General features: G+C 37.0%; 4 protein-coding genes across 4 annotated transcripts; 2 read left to right on the top strand and 2 right to left on the bottom strand.

Annotated features, from left to right (window-relative positions):
* Positions 1–512: 512 nt before the first annotated feature.
* MONOS_9228 (uncharacterized protein) lies at positions 513–2,374 on the bottom strand. The gene is made up of 4 exons (XM_067879707.1): positions 2,291–2,374; positions 2,127–2,154; positions 1,556–2,058; positions 513–1,468 (listed from the first exon to the last, which is right to left on the bottom strand). Exons 1-4 carry the CDS (start codon positions 2,291–2,293, stop codon positions 704–706), a joined length of 1,299 nt encoding a protein of 432 aa, XP_067718848.1. The 5' UTR covers positions 2,294–2,374; the 3' UTR covers positions 513–703.
* Positions 2,375–5,703: 3,329 nt separating this feature from the next.
* On the top strand, positions 5,704–7,030 carry MONOS_9227 (uncharacterized protein; the record flags this gene model as incomplete). Its single annotated transcript, XM_067879706.1, has 3 exons — positions 5,704–6,147; positions 6,202–6,961; positions 7,014–7,030. 3 exons carry the CDS (start codon positions 5,704–5,706, stop codon positions 7,028–7,030), a joined length of 1,221 nt encoding a protein of 406 aa, XP_067718849.1.
* A 3,811-nt stretch (positions 7,031–10,841) lies between these two features.
* Positions 10,842–12,064, bottom strand: MONOS_12597 (uncharacterized protein; the record flags this gene model as incomplete). The annotated part of the gene is made up of 3 exons (XM_067865229.1): positions 10,842–11,466; positions 11,537–11,850; positions 11,936–12,064. The coding sequence occupies 3 exons, from the start codon at positions 12,062–12,064 to the stop codon at positions 10,842–10,844; spliced, it is 1,068 nt and encodes a 355-aa protein (XP_067718850.1).
* Positions 12,065–14,252: 2,188 nt separating this feature from the next.
* Positions 14,253–21,560, top strand: MONOS_12598 (putative NF-X1-type zinc finger protein NFXL1; the record flags this gene model as incomplete). The annotated part of the gene is made up of 8 exons (XM_067865230.1): positions 14,253–14,314; positions 14,399–14,560; positions 14,618–14,871; positions 14,970–15,131; positions 15,391–15,765; positions 16,194–16,294; positions 16,708–21,409; positions 21,526–21,560. 7 exons carry the CDS (start codon positions 14,253–14,255, stop codon positions 21,310–21,312), a joined length of 5,721 nt encoding a protein of 1,906 aa, XP_067718851.1. The 3' UTR covers positions 21,313–21,409; positions 21,526–21,560.
* Between the last annotated feature and the right edge of the window lie 491 nt (positions 21,561–22,051).

Here is a 22,051-nt window from a genome sequence, read left to right on the forward strand (position 1 = left end):
AGAAGTATTTTGCTGTTGAAGAATGATCGGAAAAAACAAAAGAAAGCCCTTTTACAGAAAATATTAACTGGCTTTGAGAATGTTGTGTTTCAATCGTCTTCATTCCTTGTAAATTCTCCTTTTCTCTTGCTCATTCAAAATTGGTTTCTGATGTCATGTTCTTGATGGCAATCTGACGAGGCGCGTTGGAAAGCAAAAGAGAAAGAGAAAGAGTGCAGCTTTGACAGTAAAACAACAATTGACTACCCAATCGCCAAAAGAAGGACTTATTTTCTTGCTAATAGAATTCACCTCATTAATTCCTATTTTCGTTCAGTGGGTTTTGTTTTCTCTTCTTCAATTCAACGAGTTCAGTTGGAATTTGGTAAAACAAGGGAAGAATCTGAAAGAATACAAACTTCTGAAAAGAGCATAGGACTTTTCGCTTAAGACAGTAAAAGAATAAGTGAATATTGGATAGTTTTCATGAAACAGTTGAGCGGACAAATCATTTGATGAAGTCTTTTTAGTGATTAAAGAAAAAAGGAAAACATTTTTATGATTATTTTGCTTTAACATTTCATCAAAATGAAGTGAGATAAAAAAAAATAATGTTTCTTAAAAAAGATTCAAATAGTTGTTTGTTTTTGACTTTGCAAATTGAAAAGAAAAGAAAGAAAGAAGAAAAATTGAAATATTGGGTTTCAAAACACAATAAATATCTTCAAATTATGATAAAACAATCAGAAATATTCAAAGATGAGCCAAGATCAAACACTCTAAACGAAAAATGCTTTATTTTTTGAATGCTAATGATTGCATCTTCATATCCTTCTTCCTCCAACTTATCAAAAATTTGTCTATTTGTTTTCTTCAGAACTGCTTCGCTATTTTCTTCATTCGCCTTTTCTTTCAAGCTTTTTGACAAAGCGCAAATGAATTCCTTCCATTTTTGAACGGATACTCCATTCAATGTTCTTTGTGCCATTTCCTCCAAAAAAAGGTCAACGACCCCGCTTTTCAGTAAACTGCCATTTTGTATCGCTTTGTTTTTTGTAATTTCTGCAAATAAATTTATGCATTGTTCGCTTATTTCACTGTGATTATCTCTTGATGCTCGAAACAGATCAACAATGCGGCTGATAAGCTCAACATACTCTTCATTCCACAAATGACATGAGTAGAAGTAATAACCAATTGGGCCGAACCACCTCGAAATAATATCCATTGCTTTCCTTTCTGTTTCCCCCATCTCTTCTTCTTTCTTCTTCCAATCCACGCCCTTTGACAACTCTTCCACTTCTCTTCTTGCTTCTCTTTCAAAATGCAGCTCATTCACAATTGTATCTTCCAAACTACTTTCTTGTAAAAGCCTATCCATTAAAAACTTCCAAGCAGATTGATAAGCCAGCCGCGTTAGGTTGTGATGTTCCTGGTGATATTTGATGATTTCTGTGATCTCCTTCAAATAAAGTTCTTTTTCGATTTGCTAATAATAAATAAATTAATTAATAAATTAATAAATTAATAAATATTACAAATTTTCCGATCAAAAATAATAAAGAAGTGCTCATACGTAATATCTGCTTATACAACTAAAAGCAAAAAGTGCCATTTCCACTTCTTTTTGAGTCTCCTCATCTTTCTCTTTCTTCAAAGCAACATTCAGAAGACAAGGCACACAGATTCCATACAATTCTTTTGGAAGCGTTAAAAAAAGATGGCTAATTAGAAAAATGCATTCGCAAAGATCAGCCATAAGCTTTTCATCTTTTCCTTCTTTTTTCTCATTTTCATCAATGATCATCTTCTTAAATCTTTTGTTCAATGAAGATCTTTCAAAGAATAGAGTCATAATTTTTTTCAACGCTTTGCAATAACCCATGTGCTTTAACAACAAGATTGCATTTCCCATCGTCAGTTTCTTTTCTTCAATCATTTTGAGTATTCTATTGAACAGTTCTTTTATGATAACTGAAATTAATTCTTTTTCATCCATTTCTTCCATCAATCCATTCATTTCTTCGATTTTCTGTTTCTGCTCTTCCTCATTGCAATCTTCAAGCTCAGAAAACAATTCTAAAAAAAATAAAAATAAAAATAAAATCGCAACTATCAAGAATTCAAATGCAACAATGAGCACAAACCATTAAACATTTTGATTCTACTCGTTGTCTGCATTTTTGAAAATGCATTGTTTAAAGAAAACAATGAATATTCGTCATTTGTATTGAATTTGCACATCATTGGAAAGAAGAAATTGGGGCAAAATATAAACTCAAAGCAACCATGAATATATAAGTTATTATACCATTCTATGTTGTTGGTATTATTTGGCAAGGCGTTTCTAAGAAAGAAAGAAAAAACGATAAACCTTTTTCGGGTTTGTTGTTATGGATGTTCAGATCAATTGTTTGAAAGAACAAAAATATTCCATGCATAAATGAGAGTTCGATGAGCGAAAATTTTCTACTGAACAAAATATATTATTGTGTGTGGCTGCGGAAGGTAATGATGGAGATGCATTGATTTTGGAATGCTTTCATTATAATTTAAAAATTGGTTGACCAAGGAAATACAACAATTTTATTTTTGGACAAAAATATCTGTATGTATGTACTTTTAATTGTTCTATTGATTGTGAGGATTTTTCTATCTGTAACCTTTCCAAAGTCCAGGAATTCTGCTTATTGTTAAAATGGCCAATCTCCTCTTTCAAGAGCATTACGACCGGAATGAAGCTGATCATTGCATATCAATTAGCAAATAGATGAAGTTATGCAAGTGCCATTCTTTTCATTGTTTTTATTTGGAACGAGTGATGAAACCAAATTCGAAAGTTAAACATTTGGATGAAGATGAAAAGGATGGAATTCTGTGGGAAATAGAATTGGAAAAAATTTGCTTAGAATCTCGGAAAATAAGATCGGGGAACAATTTTGGTTATTTTTGGCAAGACAAGAGAGACATTTTCTGCCAATGATGATAGACTCATTCCAAACCAATAAAACTCGATATTGGCCGCATAAACGAGAGTGAGACAACCATTTCTGCTTTTGGAAAAAATTCACCTGTTCTTGGTGGAATTTTTTTTTTGAAAGTGAAGCATTGTTTTTCATGAAACAAATAGAATGAAAACGAGGAAGATCAACAGCTCCTGATTCAGTCCATGCACTTGTTCTTCGAAAATTACAAAACAAACAATGTGGACTTCAACTATTTTCCGTCTCATGCTTTTGCTCCATTTGCAAAAAGGGTTGATAGAAAACATGCCGCTTTGTCTTTATTGTTTCGGCTTTTTTGCAATCATAAGGCAATATTTAATGGAATAATTCTTCTGTGCTTTCATCATCATCTTCTTCTTCTTCATCTTTTGATTTCGCGCCTGCTTTATTTGTTAATGTAACATAAATCTCGATCTCTTGTGGGCTATTTGAAGCAGAGGACCGATTCCAGCCATTGATAACTGCGAGTGAAGGATTTGCATTTTCAGCTTTTTCGTCATCTGCCTCTGAAATAATCGAACCGTTTCATTCGATCCGTTTCAAATAATTTCCAAACCATCATGTTATTCGCAAGATTCAGTTGTTGATATCTTGTTCTTCAGCCACATCACCTTTGATGACGTTTTCTCTTTCAAGACAAAAAACATTCCTCATCTTCTTCACATTCAAAAAAATCCAACTTTCCTCAATTGTTTCGTCATTGTCACCAAATATTTTCATATTAAGCACAATTTCTATCTTTTCTTCAATTTCCTCATTCTCTCCCATTTCACTTTGCTTCATTGCGCTTGCTGCTTCGGCTGCCAATGTATTGTTCTGAGAAAGAGTCGGCGAGACTTTATTCATCTGGCGAAAGGGATAATGGCAATGTGCATACACCAAAGTGGAGAGGATATCATCAACAGATCAAACAGATTGAAGAACAATTGAAGTGCATTCACAGCATCTGCAGCTCAGACTGGAAAAGAACGTTCTCCACCACCAACTCGATGTTCATGTTTCTCTGTTTCTTTCGCTCATGAAGAAAGCATCGAAAGAGAAAAGTTCGATGAAAGGATATCATTTCATGACAATTCAACATGTTATGTGAAGCACTTAATGGCACTTTGTTGTGAAATCCCCAAAATTCAGAAGTTTCTCTCGATGGGGAAGAATGAAGAGCACGAGATGAGCAGTTGGCTTGGTCAAAGCATTCTGTGAATGGTTTTGAAGTCTTGTGACATGGCCACATTTCAGTGCTCAAGAAGGGTTTATGGCAGAAGGAAAGGATGAGGAACTCCCATTTTCTGATGATAGAATATCACTTTTCTGTTATTTTCAGCATGAAATGAATGAGGAAGGAGAAGAGAATCATGGAGTTTATGGAGAAGCAAGTGGTGCAGAGGAATGAGAATAGGGAGAAGAAGGAGGATGGGAACGTTATCGTTGGCTCAGCTATTCATTTGAATATATGGAAATTCTCAAAACATTGCAGCAGCCAAATTAATGGAGTATTTCCTCTTCTGCATCTTCTTCTTATGCTTTCAATCATCGATTGATTTCTGCTCCATTCATATTCATCTGAGAGGCAAATCTTTTTCCTTTCTTCTGCTTTGAATGACCTCATAAAGAATTCTATTTGGAGGGTCTGCCAATTCATATTGGAATATCTTCAATGTTCTCTTTGTTTTTCATTGAGAAAGCTTCATTGGATTGCCTCACAACCTGCGTTTGGCAAAGTTCACTTACCATTTACGCGACGAATCAGTTAAAGCGGAAACTTCTTTGTATATTTCCCACACCGTTTCCACTGTGTTTTTCCAGACTTTGATTGAGCTTGAAAAAGGTTTTCTGAGTTTTGAATTTTTTCATCGAAGATTTTTTGTCATTCGCTTTTTCAGTTTTTGAACATTTTCTTTCTGGTTTGTGAAGTGACACTTTCATCTTCTTCTCAAAATTGGCATATACGTTTTTATTGGAAGAAGCAAAACTTTATCTAGTCTTTTGCTTCTTTCTTCTCTTCGAATTCTGAAATAGAAAAAGGAGATTCAGCTCCTCTTTTTCTTTTTTTTCCTTTCTTTTGTTAGAATTCCTATTTTTTCATGTGCATTTGTTTTAACGATTGTCGTCGACGAATTGTTTTGGAAGTTTGATTGCAACAACGCGCTCTTGAAATGTTTTTTTTTCAAAGCAATTGAAACACTTGCTTTTAATAATAATCATTTTTCTTAAATTCAGTTTATTCACAATAAAAAAACATATCTATTTTTTTTAATAATCTTTTTTATTAAAAATGAACATTGAATAGAACACGATAATATGCAAAATTTCTCCTTCAAATGAAGAGATCTTTTTTTTTTTTGAATGATCATAAATACCAAAATGAGTTAGTTAGCCGAAAGAAAAACATCTATAGGTGTGGCAACTTAGCATTATTCAAATCGCAATTTTATGATTTCAATTTTATTTTTTGCGATAGCTGTTTTTTCAATTTCAATTCTGCGGAAGGTTACTTCATTTGCAATTTGAATGGAAAAAAATATTATTCAAAATGGAAGCGACTGATGTGAGGAATGCAATTGAAAAATTGAGAGTGTTGTTTCCTATTGCATATGAAATGTTAAGTTTGCAAGAATTTTTTTTTAGGAAATATTTTGTATTTTTTTTTCAAATCTTTGAAGAATTACTTTCTGAGCTGGAACGTTGCTCAGAAATTGAGCTAAATCAGAATATCGAAAAAATGAATAAAGTGGTTGATGAAATGGATGAAAAAGAATTGCAATCCGTGTTTATCATTGAGTTGTTCAAAAAAATCGATGAAATGATGGATGAACAGAAAATATCATTGGACATTATTCTGACAATTCTGAAGCGTTTTGGATTTAACACTGCGATTAAAAACATACTACACCCTTGTTATAAGAGTTCTTTGCTGGGAAGGAAAATTGAGAAGATGATTATTGATGAATATGAGAAAAAAGATGGAAGAAATGAAAAACTAATTGTTGATCTTTGCGAATGTCATCAAGCTTTGTCGGGCAAATATTCCAACATCTCAAAAGAACTAAGTTCGATCTGTGTGCCATGTCTTCTGAAAGTTGCGTTGAAGAAAGAGGAAGATGAGAAAACACAAAAAGAAGTGGAGATGGCTTTATTGGCATTGAGTTGCATTGATGAACGTTATGTGTGAGCATTTCTATTTCATTTTTGATGTTTTTTATTTCCTCTTTTTTATTAGAAAATCGATGAAGAATTGTATTTGGATGAGATAACAGAAATTATTAAATATCACCAGGAACATCACAATCTGACTCAACTTGCTTATCAGTCTGCTTGGCAGTTTTTGATTAACCGATGTATAGATGAAATAGAACCGAAAAATGGGCTTGTGTATGATTTGAATTTTGTGAAAGAAGTCACAATAGAACTGGAAGAGCTGACAATACGTTTAACTTTGAAGATAAAAGAAGAGGGAGAGGGAGGGAAGGAAGTTTATGAAGCGATGATTATTAGGAGATGGCTTCTTTTGCTGAAAGTGTCTTTAAGAGAACTCATGTTATGGAAGGAGAAATGCTATGAACTTGTGGGCAGCGTTATGAGGGCATTACATGCGACTAAGAATTATTTCAGTGATTCGAGCTATGAAACTGTTTGCCTTTTAGAAAGCATGGCGAAAAACAAAGGAATTCCGCTTGATGCTCTGTATAAGGAAAAGGCAATTGATGTTATTTTGGAGGAGATTCTACAAACAAGATTGAAAATTCGCATATTTCATGAATGTTTTGCGTTTTTCAAGTTTCTAACTGGAAGATTGAATGAAAAGATGAAAGAAGAAAATGGGAAGGCAAAGCAAAAAGAGCTGAAAAGAAAGATTTTTGACAAGCTGGAAGAAGAAGGATACGAAGATTTAATTACAAGTTTCCATGAAGTGTTGCGTCATTGTTCAAAAAGTTATAGATATTCACTTATGTTTACGAATTCCTCTGATTATTTTGTGCGTATGTGAAGCAGTTGCTATTTTCAGGTCAATTCTTTATTGAATTATTTTAGATTATCATTTGGCATAAAGAAGAAAAGGAAGAAAAATTAAAAGAGAAGACAGACATCCGCAAATAATCGATGAAGAATTCGATTCTTCCTCTTAATTCAGATCATTGAGCAAGCATATCATGACCATCTCATTCATCTCATTCATCCCATTCATCTCATTCAATTCATTCATCATCAACACAAAGAAAACATTGAGAATTTCAATCAGAATGTTTTCTTCTTCACTTTTTTGGTTTGAAAATTTCAAAAAGTCTTTGGTATTTATTTGATTTTTTTTCTTCTTCTTCATTGCTTCTTGCCACTTTTTCATCTCATTTGAGCAATGCAACAGAATTGTTATTGAAGACTTCTTTTTTTTAACTCATTTGCACAAATCTCAAAAATATTCGTCTCTTTCACTGCTTTTTTCTTTCACTTCTCAAGTTCAATGAAATTTTAGAGAAAGATGTTGAAACTGTGAGAAAGAACACAAACAACAATATAGAGGAGAAAAGAATAATGGAGATGAAGATTAAGAGATTATATCTTGAAAAGAGAAGTGAACATAATTTTATAAACATCGAAAAAAGTATTGTTTGGATTTATTGAGTGAAAAATCAAGAAATGATAACAATTTTAGAAAACAATCTTCCTTTTTTTATATTTTATGCATTTTTGTTATTTTTTTGAATAAATGGAAAAAACATGAATACAGTGACTCTTCAAATAAACAATTAATATCTTTTCCAAATGAGATGTGAGAAAAACAAAAAATTTAAACATATGTGTGATTTTTTATGGGATCATTAAATTCGACTCTTCAAATGTGATAGATTGAATTTGAGAAAAAAACACTTTATTTTTTAAAAATAATTTATTATAATAATAAATGTGTATTTTTCTTTGAAAAGCGACATGATTTAAATTTTATTCCTTAAAAAATGATCATAAGTTGTCGATCATAATGTTCCCCTCATTTATTTTTGTGAATTCCACATTTGTATTTAATTCACATATCCTCGAATATGAAGTTTCAATAAGATCGATATTACATAAACTATCAACTAACTTTTCATTTTTGATTTAAAAAATTATCTATTAGTTGTTATTTGTGTCAAACTATTATTTTCATAAATATTGACCTTTTTTGTTTCTTTAATTTGAATTGACATTTGGTTTTTTTGAACTTTCATAAACATTTCAATATTTCAATGAGTTGATAAAACGAAAAAGTTAAAGGTCGTATATATTGTATTATTTATTGAAAGTTAATGATAACTAAAATTCAAACGTTTTAATACTCATGGATGAAAAACTATATTCAAGAATTTGAACAAATTAATTGATCACATATGTTTTAATAAAATTTTAATATTATCTGCAATTAAAACATCAAAAGGCTTGAAATCAAAAACTCAAAATGATATTTATTATTTACTGAATCAAAACATGAATCACGTTTTTTGTCGATGTGATTTTCTCTTTCGAATTTTTTTCTCATCTTTTTCTTTTTCCTTTCATTCATTGTAAGAAGAAATAAATATCTGCAAGTTCTCATCGTTAGAAAACGGGAAAATTGGCGGATGATTAACATTTCTGATCCTTATGTAAATGAAGTGTTCCTGTTATTGGAAGATCTACCGATAGACGTTTTGGGGTATCTGAAAAATCTTCCAGAGGTTGGTCCTTCACTGAAGTCTTCGCATCACTCTGCGCCTTTATAATTTTCTCTATCCTCTTTTTCTTCTTCAACTGGAGCATAACTCTATTTTGGCTCTTCAATCTAGATGTTGAGAAGAAAAGAGAAGAATATAACAGGGGAAATAAATGATCCGTATCTTCATCAGTGCCTTCGATTTTCCCATCGGATGCCTCGGCGGTGGTGGCGTCATGGATGTCGGCAGCAGCTATGAATGAAATCGAGATTCGACTGCGGATTTTGGTGCCTGAGGCGGCTTGGGTGTATGCACGGCACAAGCAGATGTTGCTGCAGAAGCTGTCTGGTTATGTTGAAGCGCGGTGGGCGGTGCTGTTTGGGGGCATTGTGCGCACCTTTGATGTGGTGCTTTCGGTGATGTTTTCTATTACGCTGGTTGCTCCGCTTCCGTCAATTGATGAATCGCTGTTGATGAAGTCTGGAAGCAAGAACATCTTTGTTGTGGAAGTGTGAATGTGTTCCCATCGATCTTCAAATCTGTTGAGCCCGTCGCTGCTTTTGTCTGCGCCAGCGTGGCTGATGTCGCGATCACAGCTGTCGAGGAGAGTTGTGGTGATGAATAAGGTGTAAGAGGAAGTGATGCGGAGAGTGTTTGCAGTGTGAAAAGCGCTGGAAAAGTTGGGGAGATGGTGGTGGAGGCGGAAAGGTTGAAGATGGAGTATGTCAATCAGGTGATAAAAGCGATTAAGCTGGTTGTTCTAGAGGAGTGAGAAGAAGCAATAGAAGCAGAAGAAGGGGAAGAAGAAGGATAAGAGTGAGGAGGAGGAAAAGAAGAAAAGTAAAAAAAAAACATTAAGTGGTGAAACAGGAGACGGATAAGAAGATTACGGAGTTCAACATGAAGACGAAATATATTTGAAATGACAAGCGGCTATTGAAGCTGACAAATGGCTAATGGAGGAGAACAGGAGAATGGCAATCTCATCCAGATGAGTGATTGGAAGATTCTTCAGCTGAGCGAGAAGTGCAATGAAGAGGTGAAGGAGCTGCAGGTCAGTCTGTTGCGATTTTGAGAAGGTTGAACTGAGTGTTGTGGGGTTTTTTAATGAAAAGAAACGCATGATGCAACAGGGCGAGGTTGTGAGTGTGGATGGCAAGTGGAAGCTTGTGGGTTGGAGGTAACACTTTTCATATCTTCTTCGTTGGTTTCTCTGTGTAAGAAGTGAAGGTTCTGTTTTTCATTTCGTTAATTCTTCAGTCGCATCTATGTGAAAAATTCCAGGAGATGTTTTCAACGAGTATAGAAGATTGCAGAGCTGTGATGTTCGACACAAACCCGAGCTGGAAGTGTGTTGATATGAAAGCGGGAAGCAGAGTGGGTGTTGTGGGAGAAGCAAGCAGGGGTGGAGCAGAAAACGTTGGCGATGGTGATGGAGGATGAGTTGATACAACTGTGAAGCAGAAGATGAACCAGATAAAGAATGAAACGAAGATTCTGAAAAAGCTGCTGAAAATGCACGCACAGACAACAAGAAAGCAGAAGGCGCTGTTCAAGGAGGTGATTGAGAATCAGAAGAAAAGTGAAGCTGTGCAGAAGGCGATGATTCACCGGGTTTAGCTGAACCTGAAGGATTTTGCGGAGGAACGGATGTTTGGAAAGTTTGTTCATGAATTGTTCACTAAAAATGAACTGTTGTTCTTCTTGTTCTTTGATATCGTGCTTGAAGGGTGTTCTGTTGCAGCAGCCGATGGAAGAGAGCGAAAACTTCCTGATAGAATCGTTCCGAATGTTCCGGAAGTGCTCCAATACGTTGCTTAAAGGGATTTCTGAGAAGAAGAACAGATATTTTTTGTGAGTTTGAGAGGATGACGTTGGAGAAGTGAGAGGCAGACGCATCTGTGTTTCTGCGGCTTCTGCCAAACTACTTCCGCGCAAAGGCGGCGAAGCTGAAGGAGGAGATGAAGGTGCTGCATGATGACAAATGTTCTGAAAATGCATGGACTTCTTCATTTTTACCATCAGTGGCAGCTTTCAGAGGAATTGTGTTTGGAGAACAGGAGTCTCTTCTGTGTGTGCTATTCGCAGACTCCAAAGTCGCTGTCGCTGCGGATCTTCCGGGATGCGTGCAGGCTGTCAGGCTGCTGTCTATCATCGTTTGCGCCTGTGCTGGAGGCGTGCCAGCCTAACATCTTCATCGCGCTATTCCTGCGACAACAAGACATGCTTGTTTCAACCGATAGACAAGTGTTTCTATCACCTTTATAGAACAGTGAAGCTGCGGAGACGGTGAAATGGCACCTGGGGCTGCTGAAGTCTGCGCTGTACGACCGCTGTGGGTGCTTTCGGGGCTGTCTGCAGGGACAGGGCTGAAGCTGTGCGTGAAGGCTGTATAGTCGGAGGTGGGGAAGAAAGAATGTGGTGAGCTTTGTTCCAAATGGTGTGGCTGCTGGTGAAGTTGGTGGGGATGCAGTGGAGGAGGAATGAGGTGGAAGTGACGAACTGCTTTGGGATGCTGCTGAGGGACAGACAGTGAGTGGTTTTGCTTCATGCGGGAATGACATGGCAGAGGGATGGAGAAGGGGGCGATTTCTTGCCATGCATCATCAGTATCTGCTTCTTCCGCACAACACAACCATGTTCTGAGTTGCAAAGAATTGACAATCAACAACTTGCAGCTGTTCTTTGAATGAGAATTTGATGTTATTGATCCTAATATTTTTCTGATGACATTTTCGTAGGAGCTGTCATCTCCTTTTCCTTTTTCATCCTCTTCTATCTCCTGTTTCTTGTCGCATTCATTTTCCATCAGAAAACTTCTGAAAGAAACAAATTTAAGTTAATACTGAGAATACAACTGTCTTCTTTCAACATATTTCTGAACAATACATTTGAAAAGAAGAAGTAGAAAAAGGAGAAGGCGAAAACGAAGAAGAAGAAGAAGAAGAAGAAGAAGACGACGACGAAGAAGTTGATGATAGAGGAATCTGTTTGTTTTCTTCTTGTTGAATAGGAACAGAAACACAGCTGCTTGGATGCTCAAAATGAGGCTGACTCCCAACATTCAATGCATATAAAGCAGAAGATGGTGAAGATGGTGTAGAAGGAGAAGAAGAAGACGGAGAAGAAACCACATTATTCGTTAAAATGTTGCTTGAAATGGATGTTCCTGAGAATGACACTCGATAAAAAAAGGCTGTTGTCTGTGAGAAAAAAAAATTGTTAAAAAGGAATTCAAATAATTAGTTTTGCATTGATTCAAAAAATTCTTCAAAAGAACACGCATGCCTTCCCTATCGCAAATGCAGAAAATTGTCCAATCACAAATGCTTCCATTCTCCTTTTCCATTGTTTCCCTGTGCTCCTTTCTCTATCATCCTTTTTTCCCCATAAATATCCTGCTTTCGATGTTTTCATCCACTTTCTTTTTCAAAATAAACCATCTCTTCATTTTTTCTTTCCAAGAGCCGTCCAATTGTTTGCATTCTTCTTTTTTTTCCTCTCATCCAAATGCTTTGAAATCAAATTTGTTTTCAGCCACAGTTACAAATGAATACAAAAAATATACAATTTCCATCTGCTAATTGTCTCTTGGCACAGCTTTCTTCTGATGTTCCATTTGAAAAGCAAAAAATTGATCATTCATAGAATTTTTCAGATTCTTGCACTCTGAGAAAGCTACAGATGAAAGCATCTTCACGGTGAATAGAACAATAAAAAATACAAACATCACAATTTTCAAATGCTATTTTGGAAAATGAATTTCCTTTAAAGCTACTTTTTTTAAAATCATCAATTCAATTCCATCGCCACTGTTTCGCTGTCACTGACCTTTTTGCAGAGAAAAATATTATTTTCTGTCCCGCAGAAAATGTTCATTTTCTCTCCTCCTATCCTGTCCACATGGTTTCATGGAAAAAAAGATAACTGAACGATCAAATTTGCCATATAATTTTTTTAAACACAATGAAAATTTTCGTTAAATCAATCGACTGCACGTTTTCAAATTCCAAAACAATCTCACAAGCAATTTTCATACAAATTTTTTAATTAAAAATAATAACCACAAAAAAATTACTCATAAAAGATCAACGATGCAACGATTTTATGATCTCATAAAAAATCACACATATATGAAAACTTTGTCCAGTATACTTTGAGGTATTAGTTATCTTTGATCATAAAGATGAATATGTGACACATTTTTTGAATTTATGAGAAAAACAACAATTTGATTATAACTTTTTCTTTCATCATTTCATAACAAGTCTTTTCTAATCATGCAAAAAATCATTGAAAAACAAAAAAAAAAAATTTTTTAAAATATTAGAAAATTCCAGGTGACATGAAATTCATGGAAAAATCGTTATTATTCATATTGCTGATTTTTTTTGAAATATTGTTTTTTCATTCATCATTTTCGGTTCAAAAATTTCCCATAAACATTAATTAATGATCACTGAAAAGTGATAATGCTCAATAAAGGCATCTTCTTCACAATAAAGTTGAAACATTTATTTTTAAAACGGATGTGTGAGAATATGACCATCTAAGCTTTTTATGCACAAAGCACATTTGAATAGTTTCACTCACAACTTCACTTATCTTTATCAGATTTCAGAAAAATAAGTTTTCTATATCAACAAACTGGCATCATAGATATGTCTTTTTTTTTTTTTTTTTTTTTTTTTTTTTGAAAAGTTCCTTTTGTTTAATTCACAGGTGAAAATTATAATTAAATAAAAGGAACTTTTCAAAAGAATTTTGACATATCACAACACAATATTTTGTGACGTCACAAATGCAACAAAAAAAAAACTCATTTTTCTTATTATTGATCACAAAAATTCATTAAAAAGTGCATAATTTATCAATGAAAAAGTTTGGAGTTTCATGCTTGTCCTCATATGTTACAAATATTGCATTTGAATTCAAAACCTCTTCACAATGACAAACGAAGTCTGGAAAATCTGCATCTCGAAAAAAGTTTTGATTTCAAAAATAATCACCCAAATGGGGGAAAATACGGACTTTCAAGCTTTTTATGCACAAAGCACAAAATACTTGCTTCACTCATAACTTTATATCGTTTTCTCAGATTTCATAATTATTTAGATTTTCATATCTGAAAACAAACATCATTGATATAATAACAAAATGTTTTGTGAACTCACACGTAATTCAAATGTTGTTCTCATTTTCAATAAAATTTTGGTATCACAAAAAGTTGATCAAAAGTGCATAATTTTTCAATGAAAAATTTTGAAGTCTCATATTCACCCCCAAATATCAAATGAAATGTGATCCGTGGTATTTTGTTTTTGTTTTATATTTCATTATTAAAAAAAAATTGTTCTCAATGCTTCAAAATATAAACATAATCATTCAAAAGTTTGTTTTTCATTTTCTGAGTTTATAAATTAATTCCAATTATTCGAAATCCTCAAATACATGTATCAAAGGCTCACATATTGTTTATTCAATATTGTATTAATTTATCTTTTTTGTTTTTTTTTTTCGAAATCCAACTAGCCATAATAAAAAATTTCAAAAATAAAAAATAATTTTATTTAAGGTTTTCATTTGATCGCACTTTTTTTGGAAAATGGATTCTCGCAGAGATGAACTGATTGCAGAAATTAACGCAAATGCTTCTCTTTGCATTATGTGTGTAATTTTCTAAATAATATTCTTTATTCATGAACTTTTTATTTAAATTGCGTTTTAACACTTTTTTTATAAATGTTAAAGCTGCCAAGATCGTATTGATCCATCTGCTGAAATATGGAGTTGCTATCAATGCTTTCAATTTTTTCATCTAAAGTGCATTCAAAATTGGGCAATAACAAAAACTGATGCCCTTCAAGAATTAACAAATAACACTTCAAAGCAAACAGAATGGCCTTGCCCATGGTAGCTTCATATATTTCATATTTATCATTATTTTACATATTTTATGTATCTAAATAGGTGTCATGCACCAATAAAATCAATTCCTTCACAGTATCACTGCTACTGCGGAAAAGTTAATAATCCTATTCGAAAAATTGGTGTTCTTCCACATTCCTGCGGTGGCACGTGTGGAAAAAAAAGGAAAGGCAATTGCCCCCATCCATGTCCTTTGAAATGCCATCCAGGTCCTTGCCCTCCATGCGGTGCTTTCCCAACTGGAGTTGTGTGCTGGTCACATCACAATCCCATTGCTATAAGATGTGGAGAGACAAGTATGAATTTGGAAATTAAATAATTTTATAATTTGAATGCAACATCTTTTATCCCTTTTAACATATCGATTTTTATGATATTCAATAAAAAATCAAAGATCTTTCTTGTCATAAACCATGCCACAAACAGCTAAAATGCGGAAAGCACATATGTGAATTGGAATGCCACAATGGCCCATGCCCTCCTTGCCCCCACAAAGTGACTGTGAGCTGCTTCTGCGGGAAGCAGTCACGAATTGTTGGATGCGATAACGGGAACGGTTTGAAAAAAGAAAATGATGAATTCATTTTATTTTTTCAAAGAAAGAACTTAAAAAAAAAAAGAAAAGAAAAGAAAAAATAAAAAAAGAATATGCACATACGCATTCATTGAGTTCTTGTATACATTTGAAACCCTTTTATTTTCTCTTTAACTTTTCCTTTCCTTTCCTTTCATTTTTTTTTCATTTTTTTAATTTTTCTGTTTTCTATTTCTTTCTCAAATTTTCTATTGATTTTCCAACCGATTCAATTAAACAGCTGTATTTTCCTGTGGCAGCCCCTGTGGCCGGTTGCTCTCCTGCGGATACCACAGATGCACCCTCCCCTGTCATCCACCTGCTCCTCATTCTTCTTCTTCTTCTTCTCCTCCTCCTTCTTCATCCAATTTCTATTCTTCTCCTTCCTCTTCCCCTTCCTCCTCTTCCTCCTCCTCCTCTTCCTCCACCTCCTTCTCCCTCTGCCCTCCCTGCCCCCTCAGCCCTTCTGTCCTCAAGCGCTGTCCCTGTGGCAAGAAGACACTGGAATCACTTGGATGCATCAGACACAGCTGCAGAGACCCAATCGCAGTGTGTGGGGGAACATGCGGGAAGAAGCTGGAGTGCGGGCATTGCTGCAAGGAGAAGTGCCATGAAGGTGTGTGTGTGTGTGTGTGGTTGAGTGAAGGAATGAGGGAATGAGGGAATGAGTGAGTGAGTGAGTAGGTGAGTGAGTGAGTGAGTGAATGATTGCTTGAATGAATGAATGAAGTTAGATAGAAAGTTAGATAGATAGATAGATAGATAGATAGAGAAAGAGAAGGGAGAAAGGAGGAGAAATAAATAAATAAATAACAGAATATTTGAATATGCTTTATTATTAGTATTTTTTTAAAAATCTTTTTCTTCATAAAATTCTTCGTATTTATATTTCTTATTTCTTCGTATTTATATTTGTTTTCTTTAACTTGCTCTTGCTTTTTCTCTTTTCCCTCTTTTATCCTTTTCCTTCTCCTTCTTCTCCTTCCTATTCCTCTTCTTCTTCTCCTCCTTCTTCATTCTTCATTCTTCTTCTTCTTCCACCAGGCCCCTGTCCCCCCTGCAATGAAGTGGTGCTCAGAAGGTGTCTGTGTGGATGCGAAGTGAAAGAAGACATCTGCTCTGCCCCTCCTTTCAGATGCACTAAAGTTTGATTGGTTTATTTATTTTATTTTATTTTATTTATTCATTCATTATTGATCATTTGTTTTGTTTATTTTGGACTGTCTTTTTTTATTTTATTTTTATTTTTTTATTTTTTATTTATTTAATTATCTATCTATCTATCTATCTATCTATCTATCTATCTATCTATCTATTTATTATTATTTCAATTTATTTTCATTTTTATTTTAATTTATTAACATTTTACTATATCCTATTCAACCCCATTCATTTCTATTTATTTCTATTCTTCATCCCAATATATATGTTCTATTCAATATTCCATTCTTTCCCTGTTTCTTTCCTTCTCTTCCCTCTCTTCTTCCTTCTCCTCCTTCTCCTCCTCCCCTTCCTCTTCTCCTCTTCTCCTCTCCTCTTCTCTCTCTTCTTCTCTCAGGTGTGCGACACTCTCCTCGACTGTGGCAAACACCGCTGCACTGTCAAATGCTGTGCGGCATTCTCTCTCGACAACCCCCTTCCTCACTTCTCTTCCTTCTCTTCTCAATCTGCTTCTTCTTCTTCCTCTTCTCTTTCTTCCTCTTCTTCTTCTTCTCCTCCTTCTCTCCCCCCCTTCATCTCCCGCGCAACAGGCGACGAGCACCACTGCCTCCGCCTCTGCAACAAGCCCCTCCGCTGCGGCAAACACCGCTGCGAGCTCCTCTGCCACCCAGGAAGATGTCCCCCCTGCATCCACACTGTCTTCACCACATACATCTGCCCATGCAAACACACCGTTGTGGAACCTCCTCTGCCCTGTGGCTTCACTCCCCCCGTGTGCCATCACCCGTGCCACAGAAGAAGACCCTGTGGCCATCCTCCACAGCACCCGTGCCATTCAGATGAGAAACCTTGTCCTCCTTGTCTGGTGTTTGTGAGCAAAGAATGCTGCGGGAAACACGGGGTGATGATTAAAGTGCCTTGCTCTTCGCCTCCTGTGTCGTGTGGGTGTGTGTGTGGGAAGCTGCTTCCGTGTGGGATACACAGGTGTACGAGGCAGTGCCATGCGGGGGAGTGCTTGGAGAGGAGGGAGAAAGAGAATAAAAAGAAGGAGAAAAGCAAAGAGAAGAAGAAAATTCCTTCTTCTTCTTCTTCTTCTTCTTCTTCTGAGTGTGATAGGAGATCGCCTTCTCTTTCTCCTTCTCCTTCTCCCTCGCCTTATTCTTCTTCTTCTTCTTCTTTTTCTTCCTCTTCTTTTGAGCACAGCATCTATTCTTGCGGGCAAATATGCAACAGAACCAGAAAGTTATGCGGACATCCTTGTAATCTTCCCTGCCACCCAATAAGACCATACAATTTATCATCATCTGCATCATCATCATCTTCTTCTTCCTCTTCCTCCTCTTCCTCCTCTTCTCCCTCCTCCTCCTCTTCTTCTTCTTCTCTTTCTCTCTCCCCAGACACCTTCTACCCTCCATGCCCTGAGTCTTCCCCTTGCCAGCACCCCATCGTCCTCACCTGCTCCTGCGGCGAAAGACGTGAAATTCGCCCTTGTTTAACCTCATCCTCTTCTCCCACTGCGTTTCAAAGACATCTTCCCTGCAATTTCTTGTGTAGAGAGAGGAAGAAACAGAACGAACTTATTCAGATGTTGGGGATAGGAGCAAGCGAGGTGTCTTCGTTGAGAATGGCTGAGGCAGTGTTAAACCCAAATGGGAATGGAAAGGGGAAAAACGCAGCTTATTTGATTTCTTCTTCTTCTTCTGCTTCTTCTTCTTTATCATCATCATCTTCTTCTCTTTCTTCTTCTTCCTCTTCCCCCTCTTCTCCCTCTTCTTCCCCCTCTTCTTCTTCCCTCCTCCTCTCCCTCCCTCGCTCCGCTGCCTCCATCGTCTCCACCCTCCCTCCCGCCGAATACCCTCCTCTCCTCCTCGAAAGCGCTCGTGCTTCTCCTTCTGTCGTGGGGAGAGCAGAATTCGAGCTGTTTCGATGGGCGCAGGAAATTGCAATGGAATGCTATACATATTTTGTGCCCTTGTTGACGCCGTATTATTTGGGGCTGATGGAAGAGGAGGAAGGGGGAAGGTTTGTGAAGCAGGGGAGGATGGGGGAGAAAGAGGAGAGGAAGGGGAATGCTTCGGCGTCTTCTTCTTCTTCTTCTTCTTCTGCCTCTTCTTCTTCTTCTTCCCCTTCCCCTTCTTCTCCTTCTCCTTCATCGCCATCTTCTTCTTCTTCTTCCTCTTCCTCTTCTTCCTCTCCCAATCTCCTTCTCCTCTCACACTTCTCCCCTTCTCTTTCTCTCCCTCCTCCTCCTCCTCCTCAGTTCCTCCACCTCGTCTTTCCCCCTTTCTCCCTCTCTGAAAGTTTCCGTCCAATCCGATTGACTCAGCTAATCCAGTCATTTTATCCGTATTTCACTACTTCCTATGATCTTTCGCACATGGGGCATACGAAAGATTCATATTCTTCTTCTTCTTCTTCTTCTTCTTCTTCCTCTTCTTCTTCTTCATTTGGTGGCAGTGGCAGCAGCAGTATTAATGATGGCTTCCGTGTGGCCGGGCGGAGAGGGAAAGGGAAAGCAGAGATGGAGAGGTTGAATAGAGAAATGCAAAACCCATCTCCAGAGGCGAAAGTGATACTGAGCGTGAAGCCGACGCTGCTGAAGAAGCTGAAGCTGTATCTGGTGGCTTTGATGAACAGGAGGAAAGAAGAGGAGATGGATAGGAGAGAGAAAGAGAAGAAAGAGAAAGAGAAGGAGAAAGAGAAAGAAAATGCGCCTTTTTCTTTGACTGCTGCAACTTCTTCAACAGATTCTTCATCACCTTCTTCCTCTTCCTCTTCCTCTTCTTCATCTTCTTCCACTTCTTCTCCATCCAAAACACCTCAGTCCCCCTCCAACACCTCCTTCTATCTCAACCTCCTCCCCTTCACTCCCTATGACATCCTCCGCTTCCTCATCCCTGCTGTGCCCTTGTCTGCTTTTGCCCACCCGCCAAACATCGCTCGCATCCATCCTTCGTTCACCACATTCGCCGATCTCTTCACGTTGAAGCGAGAATCAGGGGCAGCTCTTAGCACAGTGGTTAGTTCATCTTCAAGTGCAGAATCCAAGCCAAAGTTGAGCGCGGGTTCGAATCCTGCAGCCACCAATGCTGTTTTAAACCTTCCCATGCCAGTAACTGACAGCCTACCTCCATTGCATCCCTCTCTGTTTGTGCTGTTAACTGGATGTGCTCAGCTCACTGCGAATCATCTGAAGGCAGCTCTGTTGCCATTTGCAGGGCTGTGTATGATCAAGTGGATAGATGAAGATAGCTGTTATGTGGTGTTTCATTCGCCGTGGCTGAGCTATGCAGCGGTGAGGCTGGTGGAGTGGAGCAAGTGGGGGAGAGGAGAGGAAGAAGAAGGGGATGAGGAAGGGGATGATGATGAGGAGGAGGAGAAAGAAAATGAAAAAGAAGAGGCAGATGATGAAGATAAAGAGATGAATGAAAAGAAAGGAGGAAAGAAAGCAGCAACAAAAAGAAGTGCAAAAGAGGAAGATGAAGAAGAGCAGAAAGGAGTAAAGGCACAATGGATTGGAGAGCCATTCTTTGATCCGGATGAATGGAGTGGAGGAGGAATGATTAGAGAATTGTGGGAGAAAGAGAAGAAAATGAAAGAAGAAGGAAGAGAAGAAGAAAAAGAAGGAGAAAGTAGAGAAGAAAAGAAGAAGAAGAAAACAAAGAAGAGAAGTGAAATAAATGAACAACAAGAAAATGCAAATGATTTGATATTCTCGCTGTATTCAGACCATCCATTGTATCTGAACACATCGATGGAGGAGATGGCTGAGAAGATTGTTAGATTAACTTCTTCTTCATTTTCCTCTTCTTCCTCGTCTCTTTCATCTTCTTCCTCTATCTCTGCCCTCTTCCCCAAAAGCACAGATCTGCAGTGTGTTGTGTGGGAGAATGTGTTAGAAGGATGGGTGCTGCCTGTGGATGAGGCAGCGAACGATGGGAAAGGAGGAGCGATTTCGAAGGCGTTCCAGAAGGAAGGGAGGAGGAGGATGTTTGAAGAGAAGAAGAGGAGGAAGAGGGAAAGGGAAAAGGAGAGGAAGGAGAAGAGGGAGAAGAAGGAGAAGGAGAAGGAGGAGCAGAGAAAAGCTAGAAAAGAGAATGAGAAGAAAAAGAAGGAGGAGGAAGGAGGTAAAGAGGAAGTAGAAGGTGAGGAGGAGGAAGAGGAAGAGGAAGAAGAAGAAGAAGTGCAACATTTGAATTTCTTTGATGAGATTGAGTTTAAATGGCGAGAATTTCCATTTTCTGCCTCATCCTTCACGCCAAAGAAACCAAAAGGAATAAAAACCTCTTCTTCTTCTTCTTCTTCAAATCAGCAGAAGCAAGCAAATGCTTCCTCGTCCAATGGAAAAGGGAAGAGGAAGAAAGGAGAGGTGATGGATCCGACAGCCACTGAGATGTTCTCTAATGAATACAGTTTGCTCACCCGAAGGACAAAAATAGATGGGCCGACTCCATTGGAGTCGTTGTCTTCTTCTTCTTCTTCTAATTCCTCTTCCTCTTCCTCTTCTTCTTCTTCTGCTTTTGATTCTTCCTCAAAGAAGGGGAAAGCAGAAGTTGGGGCAGGAGCAGGTAAGAAAAGCAGAAGGAGCGAAGAGGATGTTGCGATGAGGCTGGCGTTGGAGGCAGAGGAAGGGAAGATGATGGGAATGCTAATCAATCAGCAGAAAGGGGAGGAGATGGATCGATTGAGAGAAGAACTGAAGAAGGAGGAGAAAGAAGAGGAGAGGAGAGAGAGAGAAGAAGAGAGAAGGGCGAAAGAGGAAGAGGCTGAGCGGCTGAAGAAGCAGAAGCTGAGGAAGAAGCAGGCGAAGAAGCGAGCGAAGGAGAAGAAGGAGGCGAAGGAGAAGGCGAACAAGGAGAGGATTCTGAATGAGAAGAAGAGGAAAGAAAGGCTCCAGGAGGAGTTTGGCGAGAGAGATAAAGTGCAGTCTATTGATGAGACGTCGAAGACAAGCACAGAAGGGAAGGCGTGGGCTGGTGTTAGTCTGAAGTATCTGATGTGAAGGCTTGATGGATTGAAAATTGAATGAGCTGATAACCGGAGAATTAGATAGGCTGATTGAAGAATCAGAGATTTTATTGCTTGAATGCATAAAATCTGTGTGAAGTTTTTCTTTTTCTTTTTCTTTTTCTTTCCTTTTTTTTTGGTTGTATTTATTTTTTATTTCAATTTTATCCTTCTTTCATTTGAATATTTGCACTGTTATGTGAAACAGATGTTTCCAACGAGCATCTTTAGCAAAGAAAAAAACAAAAAAAAAATGACAAAAAAAGGATGAATACCTTATAAAATCCAGTTGTTATTAGCTGCTGAATGCGAGCAAGCCATTTGAAAGAGAGGCAATTCCTGTGCTTGCTGCTGCCAATGAAGAATCTCTCTTAAACAATGCTCACCACATTCGACAAAAGACAAATCTGGGTTAATTTTTTTGCATGGATTTGTAGCAGTTATTAATATATTAATATAAACATATTATTGTCTCTATTCACTTCAATGAGCACTAAAGATAAATAGCGCTGACTTCACAAAATTCAATTTGTTCACTTCATGTTTTTTTTTTTTCACCTTTGCTCAATAAGTTTGTTGAAAGTTGCTCTTATTCATGCATATTTCATTTTGTGTAAAATAAAAGTGATACACACTTATTTTTGCAAATAAATGCAATGAAAATAACAAATTTGTTTGCGAGGTGAAATTCAAAATTTTTGCATTTATGAAAAAAAACTCTAATATGATCCAAT

This window comes from Monocercomonoides exilis (assembly GCF_001643675.1).
Source record: "Monocercomonoides exilis strain PA203 chromosome Unknown scaffold70-226867, whole genome shotgun sequence".
Lineage (NCBI taxonomy): Eukaryota > Preaxostyla > Oxymonadida > Polymastigidae > Monocercomonoides > Monocercomonoides exilis.

Bases quoted from the DNA above. Each gene is read 5' to 3' on its own strand.
- MONOS_9228 (XM_067879707.1), bottom strand. The intron at 2,059-2,126 runs GTTTGTGCTCAT...TATTTTTTTTAG, and splicing joins TAGAATCAAAATGTTTAATG to AATTGTTTTCTGAGCTTGAA. The intron at 1,469-1,555 runs GTATGAGCACTT...ATTTATTATTAG, and splicing joins GTTGTATAAGCAGATATTAC to CAAATCGAAAAAGAACTTTA.